Source organism: Canis lupus, chromosome 3 (assembly GCF_003254725.2).
Source record: "Canis lupus dingo isolate Sandy chromosome 3, ASM325472v2, whole genome shotgun sequence".
NCBI lineage: Eukaryota > Metazoa > Chordata > Mammalia > Carnivora > Canidae > Canis > Canis lupus.
Window position 1 is genome coordinate 18,323,123 of NC_064245.1, and position 22,811 is coordinate 18,345,933.

Here is a 22,811-nt window from a genome sequence, read left to right on the forward strand (position 1 = left end):
CGGAGGCTCGGTCATGAGTCTGCCCGGGTCTGGAGCCGCGGCGGCGGACCTGGCAGCTGGCTCCCTGGTGCGTCCCCGCTGCTAACGGAGCAGGTAAAGATGGCGGCGAGAGGTCGCGGGGTGCGGGGGGCGGGGGGGGGGTCCGGCCCCCGCTGCGCTCTCGCGGGAGATGGCGCGGAGCCTGCGGCCGCAGGTGTAGCCGCGGCGGCCACACGGAGCTCGGCTCCCGGGGCGGGGTCGACCTTCGCGGCGCGGCCGCACCGAAGCCCCTCGTCACACTCTCGGGGAAACTGAGGCCCGGAGGAAGGACTCCTCCCACCTGCCGGATTCCCGGGTCGCCGCGTTTGGAACCTAAGCGCTTTCTTTTCCCCACACAACGTGTTGTTGATGCTGAATACACGGCGTGACATGAAAATCTGAGGTCATCTCGAGGAGTAGACAGAAATAAGGCCCCTAGGTGCGTGCAGTGGAGGAGGACGGAGGAGCGGGAAGTGAAGTCTTTAAAAACTGGATTGGCCCAGGCGGATGCAGCCCCTGTGATGGTATCGCGGTGCGGGGCCGCTCGCGCCCTGCGGCCCCTTTATTGCTCTCTGCTTAAGGGAAACCGAAGCGAAACACCCGGCAGCAGCCGCTGCAGATAACGAAGGTGTGTGGGAAGCCACTCTCAGTTCAGAGCGAGCTGATGGATGCTTTATTTAGCAACGTATCCATTGCGTAAGTTTTTGCGACTGCTTGGAAATCTAGGCAGCATGCAGGGTTGGTCCCCCCCCCCCCCTCAGTTTTCAGAAGAGAGAGTTCGTGCATTTTTTCCTACCTCTAAGAGAATTAAGACAGGTTGAAGAAAATCGAGCCCGATGACTTGAGTACTGTGCCCTTTGTAACCTGTGTGTGGTTGGCTTAGGTAATTACCTGCTTGCGCCGGAATCTAGCTTTTCCGCTTCGCTCGGAGGCGCAGCCAGTTTTTGGTTATTCAGAGAAAGGTACCCAGTTTGTGGGGCTCCGCTGCTTGCATTTGATTACACAGGAGCGTGAAGAGATGATGAGATGAAGTGCTAGCCTTTTAAGTATTATGTAGCGGTGCACCACGGAGAAAGTTTGATACAAATGTGTAAAATGGCTTTTGGGCATTGCTCAGTGGATTTCAGCCACTCCAAGCCAGTTTGGTATTCTAAGAACGAATAATTAGGGAGACAGTCTAAAAGGGCAGCCTACGTGTGTCAGTATAACCACGTGCAAATTGCTGTATATTAGATGGCTCTTAAATTTTTAAAATCATAAAACCCCTCCTCTGAGAACAGGAAAACAAATATTAACCCCCTTTCCCCCCAGAAAAATGTACATGACTGTAAAGTTTTGCCTACGAATGCACAGGATTCACAGACATTTCCGACACTAAAAACACAAGATAGAAAAGACCTGGTTAAATAAGTGGAAATAAAACTATTACCCATTTTAGGTGAAGGGGAGATTCTTTTTCAACTTCTTGAAAATTAAAAATAAAGCATTGTGAATTACGGTATAACAAGTTGATAACAAGTTTAGTCTTTAAACTTGTTAGACTTGTCACTTAGAATTCCATGAAGGAATAGGTGTGATCAGGACTTAAAACTGCTTTAGAGATGTACAGTGTTGGTAACTTTCTTCAGTTTGGTGGCTGTGAATTTAGGAACCCCAGTTCACGGTAAGAGTACCCGAGGGGGTGCGGATGGGTGAAATAGTCTACTTAATAATTAGTTATTAGTTGTCTGTGTTACCCTCATAGAAATCCGTGGGTTTTAAAAGCAATCCAGTGTTACTGTAGAGCAGGATTAGAAACTGGTTTTCAGGGGTTGGAGTCAACAATCAATAAATTCAATGAATTAAATAGTTCGTTAATTATATATGTATGTGCCTACATGCAGAATGTAATCTGTTGTCATCCATATTACAAATTCAGACTTTTGAAGGGTGTTTGTTTTCTTTTTCACTTGGTATTTGTCTGTAGTATTTTCAACTGAACGAAGTCCTTTAAGACACCCTTTGGGCTTGCCTTCCATGACACATTGTTTTGATGCTTTCTTCCTCTTCTGAATAGCCTGTTCTATCTTCTTTGCAGGCTGATTTTCCTTCACTCACATACCAAATGTAGCAACTCTTCAAGGCTGTCTTCACCCCTTCTTATTCTATACTTTATTTAGGTAATCTCATCTATACCCACACAGCTTCAGTTTCTACCAATGCACATGAGCCAGGAAATTATATTTCTAACCCTTTCTGAATTTGACTCTATAGCCCACTTGGCTATTTGGTATTCTTTGGGGCTATATTAGAGGAATTTATGATTTATTGTTCAGCCTCCCCCCCCCCCCCCCCAGCTTTTCTTCCAGTGTACGGTATTTTAGAGAATGGCATCACCATTTACTCAGTGATGCAAATCAGAAATCTTGGCATGATCCTTAATGTCTTACCTCTCTTCAGTCTAAGTCACAGTATGAAGTCTTAATTCATAATTAATTTGGACATTTTATGTCCAAAATGCCTTTCACTACTTGTCTACTTCTTTCCATCTTTCAAAACAATAACTGAAAGCAATCTAGGTCCTTTCTTATGTGAACAATTAATATGAAGCTAGCACTGGGAATGTGGAATTAGTTTTTATATGTTTTTGTTACATCTGTTTTTAATGAGAACCAGTTCAGCTTGATGAAGGGGAGTGGAGAGTGCCTGTGCCAGTAAGCAAAAAGTATTCATTGATGTATGCCTTTCCCTTAAGTCAGTGCTTGGTCTTAGAATGTCTTTTCTGAAATGGATGTAGTGACATAAAATTTGTTCAGTCTTTATGGACCATAAATTGAGTTGGACAAGGACTTTGATAGAGGTTGGTGAAAAGCTTCCAAGGAATAAGAATCCTTGGTTGAGGGCAAAATTATGACCTATATGAAGGCACATACTGTACTAATTATGAATACTGAAGTAAAAAAAAATACTGAAGTCATTGTGATGCAGGGAGGTAGGGAGGTAATAAAAAAGATATTTCAATCCCACAAGCACTTAAAATGCAGAACAAGCCAGGATATTCGGGTTCATTAAAGTGTTGTGTTTGTACATATAAAACATTCTTTAGGTCCATCAGAACTATAAATTGTAGTATATGATCACAGGTTTTTAATAATACAAAAATATTTCCTTAATTTTATTCATATTCAGAATAAAGGAGCTTAGCTTTTTAACCTTAAAAAAATAGCAATTTACTTTTGTGAAAATGTTTATCACCCCCATGTTTTGGGATAGTCTGTAAGAATGAATTACCTCTTCTTCCTGTACCATTGTCTCTGCTGTCAGATGTTAATTGCAGTTTAACATCTGTAAAACTTCAACCTAAATTTTTAAATAACTAAAATCATTCTTTTTTTTAAAAAGGGGTCCTGAATATAAGATTCTTGTAACTCAGTTAAATGGATGAGGCACATTCTAAAGTTTTTTCTGCCTTCTTTCCTCCTCAGATTTTGACATGGCAGGGAGACATCAGAACCGTAGTTTTCCTCTTCCAGGAGTTCATTCAAGTGGTCAAGTACATGCATTTGGAAATTGTACAGACAGTGATGTGTTGGAGGAGGATGCTGAAGTATATGAGCTTCGATCCAGAGGAAAAGAGAAAATCCGAAGAAGTACATCAAGAGATAGACTTGATGACATTATAGTATTAACAAAAGATATACAGGAAGGAGATACTTTAAATGCAATAGCCCTTCAGTACTGTTGTACGGTAAGTCTTAATTTGATTTTGGATAATGCCGTCCAAAATAATTTGTTCATTAGCACAAACAAATAAGTTTTGTGCTCTTTTATCTTGTTTTTCCCCTTTTTCCCATAGAAATCTGTATTATGTTGGTAGATGTTACTTTTTACATTTTTAAGTGATTACTGTAATTAAATTCTTGATTCTGTTTTCAGTATTGAAAAACACCTAATTGTGCTATCTCTCCTCCTTACTCAAGTTGTAAGAGAATATAGAAATACATAAGGAAAAGTTTTTCTCTTCCTCAGCTCCTGAAATGATACACTTTGGTGTGTTTCTTTTCATACCTTTTTTGTGCTGTATAAAAGTAAAATACGTATATATATAAGGTATTTCATTCCTTTTTTTGTGCTTTATAGAAGTAAAATACGTACATAAGTATAAATATTTACATATATTTAAACCACTTGGGGCATTGGTGATTTTGTTTTTAAAAATTGGTTTATTTTTATGTCTATTACTCTTCAAGTTGCCTTTTTCATTTCTTAGTATATCATGGACATCCCTTTATTGTCTTACAAATCTAACTTATGTTTTATGTAGCTATATAATATTGCATGGTATGAACGTATCATAATTATGAAGCTGTTCTATAACATAGTCGGGATTTTCTCCCATGTTTTGAATAGTGTGGTGAATATCATCACAGCTCTATCTTTAAAGGGTGGTACCTTTATTTTTGTGGAATAGATTCCCAAAAGTAGAATTGATAGATAGAAGGAAAGGTGTATTTTTATTTCAGTAACATTAAACCCATTTTATATATGTCATTATGTCCATCTTGCATCCTTAGCATGAAATCTTTTCACGTGAACACATTTATATGGAAATTGTTAGAATATTTTTTCAAACATTCTTTTCTCATACTTCCAGCAGAATTTTGAAATGTACATACTGTGTATCACCTTACACATTTTAAAGGAAGCTTAAATACTTTTTAATGATTTAAAGGATATAATTTCCAGAATGTTGTCAATATTGATATTTAAAAATATGACCGTTAGAAAACTCTTTAAATGTACTTTTAAAGAAAGAATTTATTTTAGAGTACATGAGTGGGGGGAGGGGCAGAGGGAGTAGGAGAGCGAGAACCTTCCAACAGACTCCCTGCCCAGTGGGAAACCAGACAAGGGGTCAACCTCATGACTCATGAGATCCTGACCTGAGCCAAAACCAAGAGTCAGATGCTCAACCCACTGAGCCACCCAGGCACCCTATATGCACTTTTTTAATAGCATGAAATTTTTATCATTCCTTTTTCTCCTTGATTAGTATTTTTATCCTCCCCCCCCCCCAGTCTTTCATGATGTGTTATATTTTTGTACTTGAAAGCCTTTTATTGGTTATCTGTCATAGTTCTCTGCAATAGAAACATATATTTATAAATTTATTTATACAATAAATATGTAAATATTTACAATATATGTAAATTTAAATTGAATTTTTAAAAATTTCCTCTGGCCATGAAGTTTTGTGTATTATTTTTCTCTGAATAGGGTAATTATTGCAATTCAGCTGATCAAAACAGATATATATTTATTTAAAAATTTAATAAAGTATTTTATTGGAATGCATTTCTTGATGAGGTAATAAGAGCTAGATTGGGGGGTTGCAACTTGTTCACATATAGCAACACTATTTATTATGAGGTCTTAGTATATCTGATTTCATTTTTTAGCATAAATAACCATGTGATACATGTTTGTAGAAAAGTTACAGAATGTGCTTTAGAAAGTAAATAAGTTATAGAAAATGTTTAAGAAAGTTGATAGAAAGTAATCAAGATTTAAAATTAGGGATAAGGCTAAAATTATCAAAGTGGAGGTCCAAGAGAAGAATGTGGTCCAATAGCTTTATTAGAGAAAGACATAGGTTTTCCTTTAATGAACCTTTTAAATTATCTTAGAAGAATACAAGTTTGAAATGCCATCTCAATGATTAAAAATAGGTCATATTTCAAATGAGGTGAACAAGAAAAAGTATATAACTGTATGAGTATATAAAGAGAAAGGTATAGGAGAAAATAAGAACAACAGAGGAAATTTAATAGATTTCCACTCATTTTTCCAGAAATGAGTGGCATAGACTGATGGGAAGAAGCACTTTGTGTTACCTGAGGAAAAATTTGATCTGTGTAGTTAAGAACACCATTACAGAGTTTTAAAGAGTGCTGCAAAATGGTAGGGAAGCCTGCTGGCAAGTTGGAGGGGACCCAATGAGACGGTTAGTGGAATGATTCAAGTGAAGATTGATCAGGGCTTAGACTAAAATATGTGCAGTAAGTATAGAGAAATTTACAGAACATCATTTGGGGGTATTCCCAAGATGTTTTAGCTGGTTCCTCGTTGAAAATGAAGAATGATGAAAGGGCAGTTAGCTTACCATTAGAGAAAAGAAGGCACTATCCACAGTAGGGAAAATTGACATAACAGGGAGTTAAACAGTGCTCCCTTTTGCCAGGAGCTCAACCAGCGAAAATGGTGAACCTTACAAAAAGATTTCTCTATTTATTTTTTAAAGATTCTGTTTATTTGACAGCACGTGAGCACAAGCAAGGGGAGCAGCTGGGAGACAGAGAAGCAGGCTTCCCACAGGGCAGGGAGCCTGATGCAAGGCTTGATCTCAGGTTCCTGGGTTTATGATGCGAGCTGAAGGCAGATGCTTGCAACCTACTGAGCCACCCAGGCACTCCAGGATTTTTCACTTCAGAGTACTTAGTGCTGTATTCCACTTATAAGTACTCAGTATTAGACGTTACTAAACATAATGCCATATATGTCATAAACATATGTCATAAAACAGTGACAAGAGGACAAAGTTCAAGGTTGGAATCCTGAATGCAACAAGGAAGTCAGTATAAAAGAAAATAACAGGGATATTCAGAGTGAGAACCTAGGTAGACTACTAAAAGTTGGAAGCCTGGTTTAAAAACAATATGAAGCAGTTAATAGAATAGACAATATCAAACAAATGAACATTTAAAGAGAATGGGGTCAGACTTTGGGGTTTATCAAATGAATCTTTATTTGCTCTAAGAAAAAAAGTCTTGAGGTTGTAAATTTGAAAGCATCCTTTTTCCTTATTGTCTCATATAGTTACTCTGAATCCTCCCTCCATCCTCCTTCCACACAGTACACTTCCAGGGAATTGATTTTTCCAACAGGAACTCTCATTCTTCAGGATGCCTGGGTGGCTCTGTGGTTGAGGCTGCCTTCTGCTCAGGGTGTGGTCCCAGGGTCCTGGGTTAGAGTCCCACATCCGGCTCCTTGTGGGGAGCCTGCTTCTCCCTTTGCCTGTCTCCGTCTCTCGGGAATAAATAAATAATCTTTAAAAAAAAAACAAAAAACCAAAAAACCAGGAACGCTCTCATTCTTCAGTGGACTTTGTGATCAGGAATCTGCAGTTGATAGTTCATCATTCATTTCCTCCTAAAAGCCCTCTTCAGCCTCCTTGATTTTGCATCTTTTTTATTTTCCTGCTAGTAATATTTAATTATACTTAATATATTAAATATAAATACTAAATGTTAGAGTTATTACAACACACTATATATCACTATTCTAAATGTTCATACATTTTAATTTATTAATCTTTGCAAAACCCTATCTGGTAGATAGTGTTATTACGGTCATTTTACATACATGGAAATTGAATTGCAGAGAGGTTAAACAACTTGCCCCAGATCATATAGCTAGAAAGTTGTCAGAGCCATCCTTCAAACCCAGAGAGTCCATACTTCTAACTACTGTCATATTGGTTTCTTGGCCACTCTTTTTTTCTTTTTAATTTTATTTTAAAGTAATCTCCACATCCAGCTTGGGGCTCGAACTCCTGAGATCAGGAGTCACATGCTCTCCTGCTAAACCAGCCAGGCACCCCTTGGCCACTCTTTCTTAATCTCTGGTATGAATTCTCTTATTCAATATATCCCTCAAATGTTGACATTTCTCAGAGATGTTTTATATGTCACCTTTTTCTCCCAGTCTTCTTTGGTGAACTTGTCTACTTTTGTGGTTTCAATTACTATTTTTGCTGGCAATCCATAAATCTATATTTCTACCTGAGATCATTCTTCTAAATTTCAAACATCCTGTAACTGTCTGTTGGATAGCTCCCACTTGGATATTTCAATCACCTCAAAGTCAGCATATATAAAGTCTGCGTTTATTTTCTTTTCTCCCTCCAGAGTGTTCCATATCTCAGTAAATGGCATCATCCATTGAGTTGACCAAGCCAAAAAAGTTTTATCCTAGACTCACTTTGCCTTTCTGACATCAGTCAGGTGATAAATAATCAGGGCTTAGGTTAAGCCATTGATAGAAATCATGAATGGGACTAATCACTTAAAGATGGTGGGAGAGCCTACCATTATAATTGGTAATTGAGGAGCACTCCCATGATCTCCCTCTTGACAGTGGCTGGTGGATAGGATATACAGACAGGTTGAAGATTATATAATATATAGAAAAAGCTTAGAAAAAAATGACTGATCTTGGGGGTAATTGAATAATGCATGAACACTGAGAAGTTAGGGGAAATGTTATCAACACAAGTGAGGGAGATAAATTATAGTATCATTCCTGAGGTGCATGTTTTTTCAAACATTTTAACATCCTTGAAATTGGAATGGTGGCATCCTCATTATTTGGTGTTTTGGTTTTTTCCCCCCTAAGCAATATGTAAAATAATGGCACATCTTAGAGTTGATGGCATCTTAGTTTTGATAAAATACAGTAGTTTTAGTGTAAGTTGACATTTGCCTACACTTTTAATTGCCAGACTGGAAGAAAGAACATATTTGTAATCCTTCCTTCCTAGATGGTTTAAAAACAATAGAAAGTGTGATATTTGTGCATGATATACAAAGAGAAATATCAAATGATCCCACAACCTACTTAAATACCTACCATTAGTGCTAATAATACATGGGTGATAGTAAAAAGTAAGTAGTGATTTCCTAAGACTAGTAGATCAAAAGTGGTGTAGAACTGTTATCTACAAAATCTCTCTGGGTGTGATAATACTACTAATAATTAAGCTCCACTATTTTTTCCCTTCCAAAGTAACTAAGATAAATGACTATTGCTACCTCTATTTTGATGGAGAGTTCAGTTGAATGTTGCCTTTTTTTTTTTTTTTAACAGGTAGCAGATATCAAGAGGGTTAACAATCTCATCAGCGATCAAGACTTTTTTGCCCTTAGGTCTATCAAAATACCAGTTAAAAAATTTAGTTCATTGACTGAAACACTTTATCCTCCAAAAGGAAGACAGGCTTCACGTCCTTCATCTGTTCAATATGTTCCAGAACAACAGGAAATTTTGCCACCTAATGATTCTCTTTCTTCCAGTGAGTCAGCTGATAACTTTTTAAAAGAAGTAGACCGAGACATAGAACAAATAGTAAAATGTACAGACACCAAAAAAGAGAATCTTAATGAGGTGGTATCTGCTTTAACAGCACAACAGATACGTTTTGAACCTGATAACAAAAACATTCAACGTAAGGATCCTTATTATGGAGCGGACTGGGGAATAGGGTGGTGGACAGCTGTAGTGATAATGTTGATAGTAGGTATAATAACGCCAGTATTTTATTTACTGTATTATGAAATTTTAGCGAAAGTGGATGTTAGTCACCATTCAACAATGGATTCTTCACATTTGCATTCAGGAGTGACACCTCCATCACAACAAAGAGAAATGGAAAATGGAATTGGTCCAACTAAAGGAATACCCTTTGGCCAACATGATCATAAACTATATAGTCAAGATTCTCAATCACCTGCTGCTCAACACAAGACATAGCAGTTAGCTCATAATAATAACATTGTTAATGATCATGTGTATCTGGAGTGTGGTGAATCAGTTATATTCAATAACCACTTTAAGGGCAGAAGTTAGGGAGATTGAAGATGCTTTTGTTTTTTGCCCTTTTGGGGGAGCCATTTACAAATTGAGTATAAAATTCTTACAGTTGCTAGTTGTTATTGAGAGTTGTGAATCCATGTATCTGTTGTATCAATGCTTAAAGCAGAAATGAATTTAAATATGGGTCTAGGAAGTTCTTAACTTGGAAAATGCATCATTTTTCTTATTCAAGGTTGGTTATGTTTAAGTTTTATTTTCCAAGGAATTATTTTTTGGCTTAAGTCCCCAAAATAATGTATTCTAGTTAAGAAGTTGCCGTTTGGTCACTAGAACACTGGATTGGGTCAAGACCTAAAAGTATTCTTTGTCTCTTAAAGCTCACTGCCTCTGCTTCTGTTTTTTAAGTGATTATATTTGCCTCTGTTATTTGAAAGCACTTTTGTAATTCTTTAATGAAAAGTGTTAGACGAATTAGCATTATTTAGGAAATAAATCCTTACATACTGTGATAAGTTGTTGCTGTGTTACATGCAGTAACATGCCTTAATTACATTTAATGCCTTATGATAATTGCTTTACGTAAGCTAATACAATTTTTAGAATTAAAATTAAGTATTGAATTAAAATTAAGTATTATTTCATATGGTCCAACAGGATTCATAACATATGCTGTGTAAGTTCGTCTCCACCTTCACTATCAAGCACAACAGTATAAGTTTATTAAAACAGATTTTCATGGGCTGCCTCAGGTCTGTTGCAGAAAATGATTAATAAGCAAAAGCAAAGGTGAAAGAGCCCTTTTGCATTAACAGTAACAAATTATTTCTTGATCCGTTAACCTGGTTTTCAAAGAGAAAATGTCCAACTTAGACCTTTTTTTCCCCTCTGAACTGTAGCATTAATTTGGGGAACAGAGGCCAGAGGTGTGTGGATCAATTGAAAGGGCTTGATAGTGCTACTTCTTAAGATTTGCGGGGATCAGACATAGTTTGGCTAACTAAGCATCATTTGCCTACTGATTTCCATCATTTAGTTTTATAAAGTATGTGTTTTAAAAATGTTAACCAAAATGATTCATTAGAAGAAAGATTTGGTGGAGTCTGAATTGTCTGTTTTGTGTATAATAAAGTATGTATCTTAAGTTATATAATACCACCTCATTTTCTGGGCATTATTTCCTAGTTTCAGGTTTTGACCAGTCATTTTATATTTGCAACTCCAATATTGATTTTTAAAAAGGGGGAGGAGTGAATAAGTATGGTAAATGAGGTTTTCATGTACTTTCAGGAGGAAAGTATCATAAAAAGACAGGACAAAGAAGTCAAGAATTAAAGCCCTTGCATGTATTAGAGGACCTTAGACAATTAATGAAAAATGTTAATATAGAAGTTGTAGCAAAATCATTTTTTGAGTAACTCTTTTAATTTGGAATTTAAAAAATTATTTTAATGTGCCTTGGTTTCTTAAAAAAAATGTATGATCTTTCTAATCTATGCTCAGTGTTAACTTGGTCAGTTTACATTGTATTTATTACACTTGCCGAAAAATCAAGTTTTAGGGAAGAAAAATGGATTTTAGGGTAGAATTTAGAACTTTGTTTACATCAAATTGATGAAAACACAGAGTCAGTAATTCCTTTTTGCTAGTGCTACTTTGAAATTGTGATAGGTCTGATTTCCAAAGTAAGTGACTTAAAGTGGTGAAGTGTACTATGTACTTGATTTAAAACCATTTCTGTCTTGCAGTGTCTGTTCCTTGAAGGAAATTTAACATATCCTTATGACACAATCAGGCAGTTTCCCTTCTCTATATCTTTGAATTCTTTATAATTCTATATATGTCATATATATAGAATTTTAGAATTTAATCTTTAAGGGTCATTTAAAAATTTTCCTAAGCATTTAATAGTTCTAGAATAATTTTAGCTTTTAAAAACGACTCGTATACATCAAAATTTATAGCAAATACAGATGACTTGGTAAAACTTAATAAGTTATTATTTGATATTGTGGGTTTTAATTGTGTTGAAACCCTTATTTGAATTTACTTGGACACTTTACATTAGAAGGTATGTATGTTATATATATCCTAACAAATCGTTCTGTTTGGTTTGTTTAAAAAATTGGAGTTGTAAATGAAGAAAAATCTATTTTTAGGACAGATTATTATTTCTCTTAAACCTGGGTATAAATGGTTAAGATTGTTTTGAACTGTTGAATGCTGTTTAAAGTTTTTGCCATCCTACTCCTAGAAAAGTATGGAATTCGTTTTTCAAAAGACAGATTAAAAGATTATACAGTCTGCTGGCCGTATTAGAATTAGAAAGAAGATATTAAATGAACTTTTCCAAAGGACTTTGTTTTTTAAAGCTTTTCTTTTTCTGTACTCACTTGTTCAGCAAGAATTCTTTAAATGAACCACTACTTAGTAATTAGTTCTTTTTAAGGTATCTGTTTCTAAAATTACCTATATGGGAGTATGAAGGGTGTTTCAGAAATATCATGAAGCCAGGATCCAGTCAAAGCATTACAGGGTAAATGTGGAGGTTTTAGAAATCTGTATTTAAATGGTGCATTATGATGAGTATCATTCTTATTTTGAATTACAACATCGTTGCTCAGGAAATCAGTATTTTTCTTCCAAGTATGTGCATATTGCACTGTTAGATAATAGAAATATCTGAATGCTTTATTTAATTCTTTTTATGTATGCAAATACTATAAATCTTTTGTATGATGTATTTTATACAAATGCAAAATGCAATTGTAGAACATTATTAGCATGTACATCTGTAAAACTGGTTTTTAAAACTTTCTGCCCCTTATTTTTCATATTTTAAAAGATATGCAAATATAATAAAGTTTCTATTTTATTATTCAGTCTAAAATGGAAGCTGGTGAATTTAATTGAATAAAAGCAAACATGTTTTCTTTTCTAAAAACTATTTTATGTAGAGATACTGTGTAAGGTAAATAGAATTCCCCCTTGTCATACAGAAATAAAGTCCACTGGATTATTTATAGGACACAGATGAAGACAGATTTCAGATTGATATTCTTTGGATGTTCTTCGATATCAGGGAAGACTTTATGAGGCTTGGTTCATGGCTGCTTAGCAAGTTGTGGGTCGGGCATTTAACAAAATGCTCTATATGTAAATTTTATCATGAAACAACCTTTCCACTTCAAGGATACTTTTTTAAATTACCAGCAGCAAAAGTAATTGAAAAAGTTGTTTGAAGTTTTATTTATTGGAGGAATTTGTGATGTAATCCTTTTTCCCCTTAAAATTGTATTTAAACTCCTATTTTAATAAAAAGCTTTTACTAACTCCAGAGGCTTTAAGCATATTAAGGCAAAGCCATTGACACTACATTTGAATGTGGTAGGAATGGAAAGGTTAACAAGATCCTCTAAATTTCTTTGCATTCTCTTGTATCCACTGTAAGTCTGTGATACTAATGATCACACTAATATTATACTTCTGCCAAATCTCTTTATTTGTAAACACGACTTTAATCACCTAGAGTTTTCTTTTGTGGGTGGTTTATTCAAGAGTATTTGGTAACTGTCATACTTGCTCAATAAATAGTTATTAGGTAAAATTACTTTTCTCAAGCGTATTTAAGGAGGTTCAAAATAATGTTTGTATAAAACAAAAGGACACAACTTTGTTTTGTAAGAATTTAATGTGTAAACAGAAAAATAAGCAACAAAACAATTTTGCCTGTTAATATAGCAATTTTAAAGACACTTCACCAACAAGTACTTTTTTATATACAGGAGGCTATCTCTGCATTAAAGTTTACCTTCTTGTGGAATAACTAACTTCACAGTCTCTGAGATTTTAAGCCAGAAAGACAAGATTCATACTGGTAAAGCAACCTTTAAATACTCCCTGTCTTCACCGTTTAGTCTACTTTAAACTTATAAAAAAGATCTTCCAAAGAGGGAAGACCCTGCACTTAAGGCAGATGGCTGGGGCCTCCTGGGAGCAAGTCCTTGCCCAAATGGGTTGTCTTACCATCTGCTGGACTAACACTGGAGGCAAAATTGAGAGCTAGGAATAAAAATACCTAGATCTTTAGTGCATTTGACCAATTCACAGGGTTATCTGCAGATTTATATTAAAGCAAGTCAACAGAGCCGTTGAAATCAGGTTTGTATAAATTAAATGGTATTAGACTAAAGAGGTAAGAGACTAAAACATCAATGTCTTACTTTACAATCCTAAGTGATGTAATTTGCCCATCACAACTAGAAACTTGATTTGAGTTTCTCCTTTTAAGTCCAGCAGATTGCTGTTTTAACATGGACTTTTTATGTTTTCCATTTAAAATATTTAAAATTCCCCAGAAGCTTACTTCAACAGGTAACGCACATATGATTGATATAGCACTGAACTAACAATGGTCTTCACACCCACCTTGAATTATCTGAGGAGGTATTAAAATTGAAAGTGATGTTTTTCCTGAGAAAGTCATGTTACAAAATGGTCCAAGACAATATAAATTTTCTTCAGTCCTCCCCTCCAGAATATAAGATGGGAAAATCAGGTTATAATATATTTTGTGAGGAAAACATGTTAGTTTTCCAAAAGTTTGTTTTCAGTCACTAAGGCCACATCTTTTTTAGAGGGCAAAAACCAAACTAAGCGATCATTTCTGTTAAGGTATCAATGAATACACATGGCAAATTTTGTTTAGTGTGTAAGCAATTTTTATAGGAAATAGTTTACAGGTGGGGAAACTAAGGCACAGAAAACTTAACCAAGCTCATTTTCAAGTTGAGACTAATAGTAAAGGTAGAAATAGAATCTACCGCTTTGATTCTCAAGATTAGAGGGTGATGGGTAGTATCTTCCTAAAGGGGAAAAATTATTTTCTTTATTCTTTTTGGAAAGTAATACTAATAAATCATTAAAAAATATATAATACAAATTCCACTGAAAATCTTTGGCAATTGTGTGTCTTTGGAGGCTGGGGGTCTTAGGTATTTTCCCTGCCAAAACATAAGGCAAGGGAGCCAGTTTTTAATTGAAACAAGAAAAATTAATCTTAATTTTAAAATGACCTGAGTTGCATTTTGCATTGTTATATAAATCGGCTGGATAACTAGGAGTCCTGGTGAAATTTAGTAATAGCAACTACACCTCACAGATTTCAAACATGTGCATTCTGCAGTGAGATTTATATGACTAGCACTTTCTCTACACTTTGGTAAAATACAAATAAGATATCTTAATTTTTCATAAGCCCAACTATTCAAAGATATCAAACTTATAGTGGGATGATTAATCAATATATGGTACTGAGTTGGCTCCAAATTCAAGTATTTGTTAATATTCATCCCAGGTTTTTGTTAAGGGCTGAGATGTGAGCTGGGAAACCCATACCATTCAGATCAGCATTTTCCTGTGTGTGTCTGTTTTTGATCACAAAACTTCCACTCTCATAAAATGTGCAATTGTTAAGAGCTCAGGTTTCTGTAGTCCTAATGCAGCACAGAACGTACCCATGCAAAAGTAAAAGAAAATTAGCTTCAAGTTTCTTTGTTTTTAAAGTGCTCTCTGTGCAGTATGAAGTCAACTTTCAGATGACAGAAATCCACTATGATGACTAGTAACAGTTTTACAACAGATCGAGTTCAACAAGAATAATTTGTCCAAATGTGAATACACAGATTAAAAGATGCAAAAACTCTAGGCACATTGAAATCGAAATGATACCAAAAAAATCCATCTGAATACATAAGATGACAGAGGTGTTGAAAAGGAATGGGACAGTATCAGAGACTAATGGGTAAGATAACCAGTATGTAAACTCTAAGTGGTTCTGAGTATTTTGACAGCAAATATTTGTCCAACAAAACAAGAACAAAAATATCAGAAATAGAAAACAAGGCTGTCCAAATGTTCAGAAGTGGTATCAGAAAGATATTTTTGGAGAAATTTCATAGCTTAATAGGTTGCTTCATCCATGTTGTCGTCACTGTCTGCACCAAAATCATCTCCATCTTCAAAGTATGAATTAATGTAGTCATTTTCCTAAGTGAAATGATATATTATTCTTCAGTAAACATTAAAATGAATGAGTAGTAAGATAATTATTAAAAAATATAAGGTAGGCGATCCCTTTAAGTTTATCAATATCAAGTCTGGGTAATAAAACAGACCTTAAAAAGTCTCTATTTCGTGCTTAAAAAAAAACATTAGTTTTCACTCCCATCCACCTGTGCTGCTTGCCACAAGGCCATTACCTCCTACTGTTTTTAGGCACCAACTAGTTAAGAGAAAATGCAGGAATTTCCGTTACACTTTAGTAGAATAGACACCTGGAATTCCTTACACCTTAGTAGGATGGCACATGGGGTTTAGTTAGCTAAACCACTAAACACTCCAAACAAATGTACAGACGCTCAAGAAACAGCCAATTTATGTTAACGTTCATTAAACTACACCAGAAAGGTTTTCAATTAGGCCATGTAACTGAACTCGAGTACAGGGATTTTTGCTTCCTATCAAAAAACAGGCTTCCAGACACCAAATCAAACCTAGAAAATGCCATATTCCATCGAGGGCCCCACAGTTTCCTTGAGGTTAAGAAGAACTAAGCACCTGGGAACAACTTAATTATTAAGATTGGGGAAGACTTATCCATGTAAATGATTCCTTCCTGATATTTCTGTGCTTTCTGTCAAAAATTCAAAAATCCATTTTGGATGTGGATTAGAAATTTAAAACCAACTGCAGTGTATGGGCTGTATTTGGATTTTGATTGGAATGAAAATTACCTTTTTTCAGACAAAAATTCATCATCTTAGGTGTAATAATGATAGTGTGATGTTGTTAAAGAGCCCTAATTTTTTAATACACACTGAAATATTTATGGATGAAATGATACAATGTCTAGGATTTGCTTTTTATAATAATCCAAGGTGGATGGGGAATGGAAGTGAGAGTGGATTGGGTGAATGAATGAGTGGTTGAAAGACTGGCTATAAATTGATGATTGTTAAAGCTGGGTGATAAAGTCTATGTTTTTTTTATTTTACTCATCACTAGATTTTTATTCATCATTGAAATCTGCCATAAAAAAATTAATCTGTACATCTCTGCTCTCTATAGCAGGAATTATGATAGAGTAAGAAATAGAGACTATTCTGAAAAGGTCATCTGGATATCAGCTTTTTTAGTATCTGCATGGTGGGATTTTTTAATATATAAATTTATATAAATAATGCAAGATATATTATTCAGATGTAGATTTCATTACTTTGTCTTCCCTAAACACTGTAAGTTTCTGTATCCAGTAAGTTTCCATAGCATCTCTAGGAAGATGGCGTGGTTTCTCTGGTGCCGAGAAATCCAGTAACATCTAGAAGCCTGGCTGTAGCCTGGAGCTAGTGTACAGAGGAGGGGTGGCATGGCTGAGAGTTCAAATGAGATCATCTTGTAAATGAGATTGGAAGGTTACCTCACTATTCCAAATCAAGCATATACAACTTATGCTTCAGATGTGAGCACCTCCAAGTATGTTCAGTCATTCACCTTAGGTAATTTCATGATGTTAATAATCTTGATGCAGGTACAAAGTGAGAACTTCTTGAAACTGATGGCTTAAATGGTTCTTGGCTTTCATTTGAACCCTTGCTTTTTTCTTTAATTACATTATTCAAAAGACCGAAGAAAGAAAAAGTCTGCATTTCTCTCATTTTACATAGAGGTGTTACATAGATAATTTGTTCCATTTACTCTTCAAAAATAATGCTTATCAAATTCTCAATATGTCCAGTAAGTTAGTTAATATGAGTTTTTCATTAATTGCTAAAAAGGGCCAAGATGATTTTAAATCTAGAAAGTCTTTAACTGAGCTTCCCTCTCCATCTCTCACCCAGCCTCATACCCAAAACCTATATCCTTTATTAAAGTGGAAAGGTTTTGTTTGTTTGTTTTGAATGAAATACATTTATATAAACTGTGCTTAGTACTCTGCTAAAGCCTAACATGGAATTCTGAAATTACTAGACCTCAAGCAGACTTTATAAACAGAGCTGACCTCAAGCAGACTTTATAAACAGAGCATTCCAAAAGCCAGTCTCGTCTAGAAAACAGGCCACTACCTACTCAAAGACAATAGCATGGCACAACCCCTAAGACCAGTTGGGACAACCAAAAATGTTTCCAGATATTACCAAATATACCTTGGTTGAGAATCACTGGTTCATAGCAACAAGCTTTCAAGCATGATTTAACCATGGCTCCTTCCAATCCAAGCAACCAAGGTTTCTAATATACAAATATTTGATAAAATCACTCCACTGCTTTAAACCCTTCAAAGGCTCCAAAGGCTCCTCATAGCCCGCAGGATAAAGTCCTATTGCTCAGCCTGGTATTTAAGATCCTGTATTTGTCTCTTCCGCTTCACATCTCCACATACTCCCACTTGGACTCTCTAGTCCAGCCACATTGACTTACCTGGTCCACACTGTTAGGCTACACTCTCATCACCTGCAAAACTTCTCCGTGCTCTTTCCTCTATCTGCAAGTCTCTTCCCATCCATTTCTCATCTTGATCTGATTAAGTCTTCAGACTGTCTTCTGTGAGATATCTTTTTCATATCACTAAAACGGAGCTTGGTGCCCCTCTTACGTACCCCTATGGCATCCTCTACTATATTACACTATAGCATTATTCAATGTATTGTAAGGGTCTCCTTTCTAGTATGTCTCCTCACTATACCCATATCCCTGATGAGAGAACTGTATCTATCTTGATATTTCCCTTGCCTAGTACAATTCCAAGCATATGCTTGGTGTACAATTATTATACGGTGAATGAAGAAAAATGAGGACTAATAGGTGTATATACAGGGCAACTGAAATTTTGGCTAGGGATGCAGTCAGGGAGATTGCAGAGAGAAAAGGAAATCCAAGCAAAGAAGTCTGAAGAATACTGACATTTAAAGATTAGAAAGAGAAGAACTCAAAAGAGACCATGAAAAAGTACCAGAAATAGGAGAAAAACAAGAAGTGTTGTGTCACAAAAAGCAAGAAAAGGAACAATGTTTGCCTATGTCTTGGCATGCAGCACAATGCCTGGCATATAGTTGATGCCATAATTGCCTTAAACTGTTGAATTTAAATAAAGGAAATAATATTTTAATAATGAAGTTGTGAGCAGTGTTAAATGTTGCAGAAAAGTGAAATAAGGACTAAAATTTGTCTATTGGTGAACTTGGTGGCAATAATTTCAATGGCATGTACATGGAAATCACATTAAAAAGAACTAAATGGAGGAGGGTAGGGAGGAGTGAGCAAGTGAAGCCAGCTAAGCGGCTTTCCAGGAGATACCAGGACACCTGGAAGAGAATGTGGGCAACATACTTTATAATGAAAGATGAACATATTTTAATGCATGAATGGAAGCAGTAAGTAGTAGGTAAAAACCCTGAAAATATGAAAAAAGGAAGGGATATAAGGATTATAGATCCCCCAAAGGCCAGACAATTAGCTCCAAATAAAATGAAGGCTACTTCTTCCACTGAAAACGAAGGGGGAGGAAGAAAGACATTTAGTTTGAAGGCAGATGACATGAAATTAGGGGAGTTCCTTCTATATGGCTTCATTTTCTGTATGAAGGTATTATCTACTAAGAAAGGCAGTCAAGGAGAGGGATTACGAAGAAAAGGGATGATCTAAACTGATGTAGACAAATGACTTGATAAGAGAAACAGAGAAACCAGCATGTGAGCCAGCCAACAGTGGCTAGTGAGTATTGTTTTTGTGGCATCAGTTTCTGTGACTCCTCAGAAAAGTTCAATAGGTGGTTTGGAGGGGAGACAGTGGAATTGATCAAAGGTTACCTTGTTCTCAAGGATGTGCTGAGAGGACAAGGGATGAGAGTAATGGCAAGGAAGCACTTAAGGGTGAGCAAGGGTCTAGGCCCCTTAGGGAAGGAAATTGAGACAGGGAACTAGTAAAGAGGAAATAGAGAATCAGAGGTCTGGCAGTCTCAATCACATCAGAGTGCAGGGATAAAAAAGTGAATGATCTGGAAAGAAAGTTGGAGACAATAAGACATGTTTAGTTTTAAAATGTTTAAAACTTATCTGGAAGAATAAAGAATACTCAGGAAAATTCTCCCTAGAAACATTAACAAATAATCAGAAGCTTCTGTTAATTGGAACAGCAGAGTGATAGTTCAAAAATCAGGTCCCAGAAATATATCTAAATAGAAGTGGGAAATCTAATAGCTGATACAGGGGAATTTCAAATCAATGAAGAAAGCAATTTATTTAATAAATGAGGTTAGCAGCTGGCTAGCCATTTGGAAATAGATAAAAATGGATCTGTACCTCTCCCTTTACACTAATGTAAATTCTAAAACAAACCAAATTTAATGTAAATGAATAATAACGATTTCATAGTTATAGCAGTTTCAGGTAAAGTAAAGATTCATTGTCCTGTGAGAGGCTAAAATGGAGTGAAGACAAAGTTCACTGCCATGGAGAAGAAAGGAGAAAGAAACTAGGGTTACTGTATGAGGTATCTACTAAGTCCCAAAGATGCTGTGACCAACAAAGTTACCCTGCTCAAAAATATCCTTATTTGCTCTAGCTTATTTTGAAATGCACCATGCATGTTTCTAGAAGTTAGAAATCCCAAATCCAAACTACTAAGTCCTAACTCAGTCAAATACTTGAGGTTAGATCATAACTGTTCTCTGGCAGGGTCCATATGAACTTTGGGGCTTGAAACATGATGATATTCCAAGGATTTCCTCTTCACACCCTAAATGACTAAGTCCTTAATTACAGTAATGGCATATTTAAATTTTTATGTAGATAAATCTTAAAATAATCTATCAATTTGTTTCACTTATGGACTTCCACTTAGGGTTGCCTATCAACTTATTCTCACTTCCTATATTCAGTTTGGTATCATTATTTCAATGCTATAATAATTCTCTTGAACTAAGGAACTGATACCAGGGATAATAACATATCCTTCATTGCCATTGACTTGGTTTTGGTTTGTTAATTTAATTATATAACATATATCCAATTCCTTATTAGATAATCCGTAAACTTTGTAACTTTGTTACCCACCCCAAATAAACCATTACCTCTTCTTGCTCTTCTTCATCATATTCCTCTTGTTCTGCAGCATCATCGTCCTCCTCCTCATCACCTTCTTTACTTTTCTCTTTGCTTCCTTCTTTCTCTTCATTTTCCTCATCTGATTTTTCACCATCACCTCTCTTTTCCAATTCCTGGTATAAATGAACTTCATTAATTTAAATGGAAACCACTACACTTTGACCTCCCTGCTTAGCCTCAAGAAAACAGTTACCTATAACCTTATTCTAATCCTCCAGACCACTACCTAACTGTGAATTCACTCAAGAAAGGAGGAACTCTCTGTCCTGTCATTATACTAGTATTTTCATTGATTTTGTTACTTTATAATTAGGTCTCAGGTATTGTTGGGTATCGGCTCTAAGCACAATGACTTATTTTTATGGTTTCTATCCTACCTTCTTCTAAAATGTTGATTTAGTTTATAGAGAGAAACTTTCAGAATGCTACTTTGTTATCTTTTCAATATGAAAGGAGAAAAGAAAATATAACGGTAACATTTCAAAAATATCTACATTTTAAAATTTTATTTATTTATTTATTTATTTATTTATTTATTTATTTACTAACTTCTATGCCCATCCTGGGACTTGAACTCACAACCCTGATATCCAGAGTCCCATGCTCTACCAACTGAGCCTGCCAGGTGCTCCTGCTCCTATGTTTTAGTTTATAAGAGAGAGAATTTTTTTTTAAAGATTTTATTTATTTATTCATGAGAGATATATACAGAGAGAGAGAGAGAGGCAGAGACACAGGTAGAGGGAGAAGCAGGATCCCCACAAGGAGCCCGATATGGGACTTGATCCTTGGACCCCAGGATCACAACCTGAGAGCCAAAGGCAGATGCTCAACCACTGAGCCGCCCAGGTGCCCCAAAGAGAGATCATTTAAAACAATTAATACATAATCATTTGGTGTGGATTATCCTGCTTGCAGATTATCCCCATCTTTCTCTCTGTTCTCCTTCATTATTTACTTATTTCCAGGAATTTTTACTTCTTAACATATCTGGCAGATTGAAGAGAAAGAGATTAAAACTTTAATCTTTGCTAAAAACAAAACAAACAAATAACAGTTAAAACCACTGTCAGGCACCTGAGTGGCTCAGTTGGTTAAGCGTCTACCTTTGGCTCAGGTCATGATCCCAGGGTTCTGGGATAGAGCGCCACATCAGGCTCCCTGCTCAGCCAGGAGTCTCTTCTCCCTCTCCTCTCCCTCTGCTCCCAGCCCTAGCTGTGTGCTCACTCTCTTTCTTTCTGTCTCGAATAAAATAAATAAAATCTTAAAAAAAAAGAAAATAAAACCACTGTCAACATTAGCACTTCCTAGCAACTCAGGAGGCAAAAGAGAGATGTTGTTAGGAAACCTTGATTGCTTGATGGCTTCACTTATTCACTGTTAAAATCACTGCTACTTTCTCGTAACAAATTTAACTTTACAGTTACATCTTTAAATTTCTATGACTACCAACATTTCTTTCCCTTTGATAAAAAAGGGTCTGTTTTCATTACTGTCACTATCCATTCACTAAATTGATCTATGCTTAATTTGCACGAGTGAGAGAATTCCACAAGCTTTATAGGAGTGGATACAACAATAATTTCATATATTAATACTCATACTTAAAGCACAGGATCACTTTAGCTAAGATATGATTATTCTTAAACAATAATCAGAACGTTAGTTCATATAGCTGCAAATGCTCCATCCTATTATATTTGCTTTGTAGACTACATATAGAGAGAAAACACATTTTGTATCTGGAGTGACTACAACTTCGCGATTCCTTTATTGGCTCTTAAATATTTATTTTTAAAATCTCTTTAATTACATTCAAGTTTGAATTTAAGGAGATCAAAGGCAATAAAAACACTACATCAGATAGATTCAATTTCTAACCAAAATTCAAGTTTCACCTTTCGTACTTCACTCCACTGAGGCAGAACAAATAAAGTCAAGGTAATGTAGACATAAGATGATTTATCTTCACACTGACCTATGCTGCCTTATATGAGTTATTAC

The 22,811-nt window shown here is 35.7% G+C and overlaps 2 protein-coding genes across 8 annotated transcripts in view; one reads left to right on the plus strand and one right to left on the minus strand.

Annotated features, from left to right (window-relative positions):
- The first annotated feature begins 204 nt into the window (after window positions 1–204).
- LYSMD3 (LysM domain containing 3) lies at window positions 205–10,808 on the plus strand. Its single transcript, XM_025437550.3, has 3 exons — window positions 205–714; window positions 3,483–3,745; window positions 8,923–10,808. The coding sequence occupies exons 1-3, from the start codon at window positions 687–689 to the stop codon at window positions 9,583–9,585; spliced, it is 954 nt and encodes a 317-aa protein (XP_025293335.1). The 5' UTR covers window positions 205–686; the 3' UTR covers window positions 9,586–10,808.
- Window positions 10,809–13,317: 2,509 nt separating this feature from the next.
- POLR3G (RNA polymerase III subunit G) overlaps window positions 13,318–22,811 on the minus strand; it is a 103,159-nt gene continuing 93,665 nt past the window's right edge. For all 7 annotated transcript variants that reach the window (XM_035714438.2, XM_025437557.3, XM_025437556.3 and 4 more), the window contains 2 exons: window positions 20,774–20,920; window positions 13,318–15,693 (listed from right to left, as the gene is read on the minus strand). In XM_035714438.2, the coding sequence (XP_035570331.1) occupies window positions 15,607–15,693; window positions 20,774–20,920 (234 nt within the window). In that variant the 3' untranslated portion in view covers window positions 13,318–15,606. The remainder of the gene's footprint in view (window positions 15,694–20,773; window positions 20,921–22,811) is intronic.